At 40.3% G+C, this 6,321-nt stretch overlaps 1 protein-coding gene across 1 annotated transcript; it reads left to right on the top strand.

Moving 5' to 3' along the window:
• Nucleotides 1-423: 423 nt before the first annotated feature.
• Nucleotides 424-4,638, top strand: asb8 (ankyrin repeat and SOCS box containing 8). Its single transcript, XM_079558532.1, has 4 exons — nucleotides 424-545; nucleotides 1,482-1,658; nucleotides 1,731-1,835; nucleotides 3,203-4,638. Exons 1-4 carry the CDS (start codon nucleotides 480-482, stop codon nucleotides 3,836-3,838), a joined length of 984 nt encoding a protein of 327 aa, XP_079414658.1. The 5' UTR covers nucleotides 424-479; the 3' UTR covers nucleotides 3,839-4,638.
• Nucleotides 4,639-6,321: the final 1,683 nt, after the last annotated feature.

The raw sequence follows: 6,321 nt of genomic DNA, 5'->3' as shown, positions 1-6,321 counted from the left end.
GAGGGGTTAGTAGCCCTTTAACTGTTTTCAAACATGACCATATATGGGCGATTCCGGAGATGCAGTCTGTATCTATAGCCCCAAATGTGGTGAAGTTAGCTCTTCCACGGGCACGCACAAAGACCAGACAGGTACATATCAACTCGTCTAAGCTCAGGTAAGAACATATCTTTACGTAAAAACGGTGGCTGTTCCTTTAAGAGAGCAGTTTACGTGTCTTTGCTCTTGGTGATTGAGGAAACATTTGAGCGCTTCTAAACATGGACTGAAGGCATGTATGGCATGTATGTGGATGTCTGTTGGACTGTCCTACATATCTATATCGGGAAAGGTCATTAAACATATCATTACCTTGCACTCCTTTCCTTAAACAGGGCAATTTGTATTTGAGCAAAGGCGTTAAAGTAAAAAAAAAAAAAAGACGCGAATGTCCCTTTGAAATATGCGGGCGTGTCCTATTTGTGACGTACAGTGTGTTTATGTCAAAGCGAACAGCGTTATCAGCAGTCGGGACTTGTCAGACCTTCGAACCGTGGACCAAAACGGTATGAGATTCAGTTAACACCCGCTATTTACCCATGCATAATACTACACACACACTGTGACACGATGCAGTATCAATGGATTTCATGACATGTCGTTTATTCTTTTAGATGAGTCGATTGTTCTTCGCTTCTCGGCATTAGCTCTTTTGCTAACAGGCTAACATCTGCTAGCCCCTTGATCCAAAAACAGCATTAAAGCATTTACTTCCGCTTTGTGATTTATGATGCTGATGTTAAATAGTGTAACGATGCTTAGCTAGCGATTATGGAGGGCTACGATTCTCTTTGTGCGTTTATAGAAAGAGGCCACTCATTCTTTACATGTCACTAAGACCAAGACCACATCATGGATTATTTTCATACACTCTCCCTCTTACATATCTTTAAATGAGTATTAAGCAGTGTTAATTTTGACAACATATTTCAATTTTAGTCTCGTTTTAGTCGACTTTGCATGTATAATATTCATTATAATCATATTTAATCAAGGTCTTCTGCTTCATGGAGCTGCTCCCACATGAGCAAAGCTCAGAGCTGTTCCTTTGGCAGTGAAATTGTCAATAGAAGTATTTTAGTCTCTCCTTTTCTTTTTTATTTAGTCTTATTTTAGTCGGCTATAATATCTAGACATGTAAGTCATAGTTTTAGTCTCATAAAAAACTTTTAGTTTAGTTTTAGTCCAATTTTAGTCATCAAAATATCACTGACTAAAATTAAGATTATATATTTTAATCAACGAAATTAACACTGATATTAAGTAATTGAAAAATATCTTGAGCTCCCTTTTATATTAATCAATAGGCCTATATCATGAATCATAATTATTATTTTATTTATTGTACAGGCAATGGCATTGCATGTCATTTGCTTTATAAAGGTCCATGACTTTTTGGATTGAGGTCATTTTATGTATTCTATTGTTTTCTGTCTTCTTAGAGCGCTGTAGTGCCACCCCTGCCCGGGTGCCATGCTCCTCTGTTACACATGAGCTCTACTATGTGGTACATCATGCAAAGTATTCAGAGTAAATACTCTTTGTCTGAGCGGTTGATCCGCACTATCGCGGCCATCCGTTCCTTTCCACATGACAATGTAGAAGACCTCATCCGAAAGGTGGGCCCTGGCTTTCATCTACTGATGATTTGGATTTCTTTGTATGTGATGGATTTACCTTTATGTCTAAAGGGAGCTGATGTAAACCGCATGCATGGCACTCTCAAACCTCTACACTGTGCCTGCATGGTGGCTGATGCTGACTGTGTGGAGCTGCTCTTGGAGAAAGGGGCTGAGGTAAGGTTTGGTATACTACCATGCACTGTCTGACCCCCAAAAAGTCGCCACAATAAAAAACATCTTGCATTGATGATGAGAGAGTGTGACCACTGCAAAAAGCCTTCTCCAGCCCACCCCAAAGATTCAAAATGGGGTTAAGATCTAGACTTTATGGGGGCCAATTCATGTGTGAAAGTGATGTCTCTAGCTCTTTGAACCACGCTTTCAAAATGTGAGCCAGATCATATCCATGTCCAATAACCTGCTCTTTCAGGATATCCAGGTAGTCAGCTGATCTCATTCTATTGCTGAACCTAAACTTGACTAACTGCAGCAACCCCAGATCATAACACTGCCCCCACAGGCTTGTACAGTAGTGATGCACAGGTCAGGTTTTTTTTTTTATAGTGCACTGGGAGCAGGTGCAGGCTGTCAGGGCAGAAAGCAGCGGTAATGCTAACTCATGCGCAGAGGGGCAGGTCGCTCCATAAAAGCAAACACCGGAAGCCGGCATTTTTTGACCACCCCGTGATCAAATGAGAATGTCATTATCCGACAAGGGGGTCTGGTCAAGGTCTGCAGAGTGACCCGCACATCACTAGTAGGCACTAGGCGTGATGGGTGCATCACTTCACCTGTCCCTCTTCTTACCCTGATGTGCCCATTACTCTGAAAGAGGGTAGACCTGGACTCATCAGACTTCACTTCAATATAGCCCTGAGGTGTACAGTTGTACAGTCCATATCATTTTGGCAAAAGTGATTGCTAAATCATTCAAGATTTTTGCCCATCATTTTTTAATATTGTGTTGGACATTCTTATACTAATTTTAGTAGTTTCTACAATCTCCAAAGATGTTTTCACGGCTTGATGGATGACAGTGATTTGTCCCTTGTCAGACATACTTTTTGGAAGGACATATTTTCCACAACCTTGGGATTTGTCTTTCAACATGGTTATTTTAGTTTAGTTTTAGTTTATTTATTTAAAAGGGACCATGTACAATTCTAATATATTGTACCAGAGTTAGCCTGAGGCTAATTTACATCTGCAGTCCCTGGAAATAAAAATCCTTCGCCCTCCCTGCATACAACCAGACACAGAAGCCACTCAATGCATCAGTTGAGTGTAATACTGTGTTGCCAGCTGAAGGACTATCACCCATCCAGCAATTATCCAGTAGGAGGCTCGTACCTATTTGCTTAGTTAAATCCAGGTGATTACTTTTTTTTGGTCAGGCAGTGTATGAACAACATGCCTATCCAAGAGGGGTGGGCCATTATGTCTAATTTTAGTGATTTATTATTGAAATAATTGTGATGAAATGGTTTGATGATCATAAAGACATGTACTCAGGTACTGTCTATTCTAACTGTCTTCCTCAGGTGAATGCGTTGGATGGATACAACCGAACAGCACTGCACTATGCTGCTGAGAAGGATGAGAGCTGTGTGGAGTTACTACTCGAGTACGGTGCCCTGCCAAATGCTCTTGATGGTAACAAGGACACTCCGCTGCATTGGGCTGCCTTTAAAGACAACCCTGAGTGTGTGCGAGCCCTGCTGGAGAGTGGGGCCTGTCCCAATTCCCGGGACTACAACAATGACACTCCTCTGAGCTGGGCAGCCATGAAGGGCAACCTGGAGAGTGTCAAAGTGTTGCTAGAGTATGGAGCACAGGTCCATGTGACTAACCTGAAGGGGCAGACTCCCATCTCGCGGCTGGTCGCCCTATTAGCACGAGGCCTGGGCACTGAGCAGGAGGAGGAGTGTCTGGAGCTACTGTGCAGGGCGGCCGGGCGCTTTGAGATCCGCCGTGCTGATGGAACCCTTCCCAGGGAGCTCAGTAAAGACCCGCAGCTGCTGGCTAGGCTGACCAGCATGGTGGCCCAGGCGCCCTCTCTGCGCTCACTGGCTCGATGTGCTGTGCGCCAGAGCCTTGGGGTGCAGTTCCTCCCTGCTGCAGTGAAACAGCTGCCTTTACCTGAGACTATTAAAGACTATCTACTACTGAGAGACTAAAACAAACATACACATTTTAAGCTCATGAAAACAGCGCAGCACACTGCACCTGCAGAAATGCAGACTTTCTGCTTTGGCATTTTGTTTGTCTGTTTCACATGTAATTCACAGTTTTACACAGCCAAAAGCATGTTTTCATCTTTATTCTTGTCATATGAGCTTTGAATTTATTACTAGTGCGTCTGAAGACCAGCTCAGACTGTTATTTCAGCTTTTTATCTAGTAATATTACAATACTTGATGACTTCTAATCAAAGTCTTGACATGGCCATTTACTACTGCTGCTGTATGTAAATATTTAGATGACACAAAGTTCCATAGCCCAAAGGAACTAAATTAGCTTGTTAAACCTAATTACACATTTTATTTGCTTTTTCATGTCCATCAGGTTTTCAACTCACACAACAGGTGCAAATACAAGGGATAAAACTCCCTATTTTATTTTATTAACATAACATTTTGTTTACCCTGTCTAATGCATTGTAAATGTGAACATACTTGTGATCACACAACTTTATATTTACATTTTATTTGATCTAAAGGTGCTGTTGCCAAAAACTGAGGTTAGGAAAGACTTTTTTAGCCCAAGTTTTACAAAACATTAAATTAAAGTTGAATGTTGAAATGTTTGAATTCATAAACCGCATGAATACTAATGTGTCCCTAATGATGAACTAAGCTAGAAAAGTATGTTAGGTTTGATGGCATTTGTCTAAACTTCTGTGAAATTTGTGTAAAACAGCCTCTTAGTTTGTGTCTTGTGTAAAAAGAAAAAAAAAGTGCTTTTTGTGGTTAATAAAAGTAAATGCCTTTCTATTCATCTGATATGCTATTAAACTTAAAACGTATGCCAATACTCTGTGTAGTCGTAACATAGATCTACATTGTTGCAGTTCAGTTTGCATGTAACCAAATCCTTTTCTAAGTGCTTCTAGGACACATACACTAGAGGGCTCTCCTGTCCTGCAATACAATCTAAATTAAAGTAAAAACTATTGGCAGGTACAGGATGCTTAGTTGAATTTACAATTTCCTCTTCATTCATTTAGATGTGTGGGCAAGTTTAGGCCCATGCTGTACCTCTACCGGATTTCAATGCACCACAGGACGTGCCGGAGGAAGAATCTCATGAGAATCTCACAAGGGAAACAGGCATGAAGAATAAAGCTTCCTTAATATTAACAATAGCATAACTCTACAGATGCACTGGGTACTGGACTTAAAAGCTTCCTTATTGGACACTGACATGAAGTGACATAGATGGACAACAATGTTAAATTGTTGCCGTGCCAACCATGTTAAGTCAAGGAGAAATTAGACAAACTGCTATTGAATTTTACCTTTATCTATGTCACTTCCTGTCAGGAGCTTAACAATTACAATAAAAAATACTTTTTTGTAGCCTAAAACATTTCTTCATTAAAATTGCTGCTTCACTGAAATAAAATGAGAATTATTTTATTATGCAACCTATGCAACCTATGAACTTGCAACTGTTGTTGTCCTTCTAAATAAGTAATATTTTCAAAAGCATTGAAAATATGCACTTTAACCTCTTAACCTGCACCTGAACCGAGTACATTATCCCAAATCTAAAAGCTTCTTGAAGAAAGCATAACAATAACAACAAAACCCAATTAAAAAGTGATGGAAAAATAAATAAAAACTACAAAAACAGAACAAAGACACGAAAGCAAAAGAAAAATGACATAAACAATGATAACGCAACAAGGAAGTATCGATCCGTTTTGTAGGTCTCAGCTTTCAAATGAGGCGTCACACTGGCCTATAGGCGTTTAGATTTGGGTAAACCTGAACTGGAGAAAATGTGCTCGGTTAAAAGGGGGGTTAGAGACTAAGGGCATGCAAAATAGACAAGAAAATTAAAAACAACAAAATATAGTAAGGAGGGAAAAAAGCTTCACTCTAAATATACACAGCAGATTGGCTACGGAAAAGTAAATCATTTTTTCCGCATAAAAAGTCCACTCGCTTTATTTGTATTTTGCATTCAAATAATCACAAACATATATATTTTTTCTGCTTACTTTTTTTTTTTTTAAATCGCATACATATTGGCCCATGACTCAAAAGTGTTGGGAAAGTCCCGTGCACTCTCGCGATACTTGTACTTCGAGGGGAGTGTCGAATTCCAGGAGAGCAGAGACAGAGCGAGGGGCGCAACGGTGAGTTTGTAAACACTTAATAACCTTTCAAATCCACCACATGTTTGCAGATTATGGAAGGAGGCTCTGTTGCCGTGCTGGGAACTTAAGTTTGATGACCTTAGCGCCTTGAATTGCGCTTGTCTTCATCATTGTCAAAACTATGTGTACAGCGTTTCATTCGGGGACTCGCTTTGCTCTGAAGTGTCTGTCCGCTAACTTTCTGTAGCGACAGAGGACTGTTTGTGATTTGGACGTCCTAATGCCGCCACAATCTTCCTCTTGTTCTTTTCTGCACTGTACTCATTATCTTTGTCA

The sequence above is a fragment of the Gobius niger genome, assembly GCF_951799975.1.
Source record: "Gobius niger genome assembly, chromosome: 6".
NCBI classification, from domain to species: domain Eukaryota; kingdom Metazoa; phylum Chordata; class Actinopteri; order Gobiiformes; family Gobiidae; genus Gobius; species Gobius niger.
The sequence above is the reverse complement of the archived record's forward strand: the minus strand, read 5'-3'. Positions and strand labels throughout refer to the sequence as shown.

Coding starts and splice junctions, on each gene's coding strand:
- asb8 (XM_079558532.1), top strand. CDS start 480: ATGTCAAAGCGAACAGCGTTATCAGCAGTCGGGACTTGTCAGACCTTC. Junction 546..1,481: donor TCGAACCGTGGACCAAAACG/GTATGAGATTCA, acceptor CTGTCTTCTTAG/AGCGCTGTAGTGCCACCCCT. Junction 1,836..3,202: donor TCTTGGAGAAAGGGGCTGAG/GTAAGGTTTGGT, acceptor TGTCTTCCTCAG/GTGAATGCGTTGGATGGATA.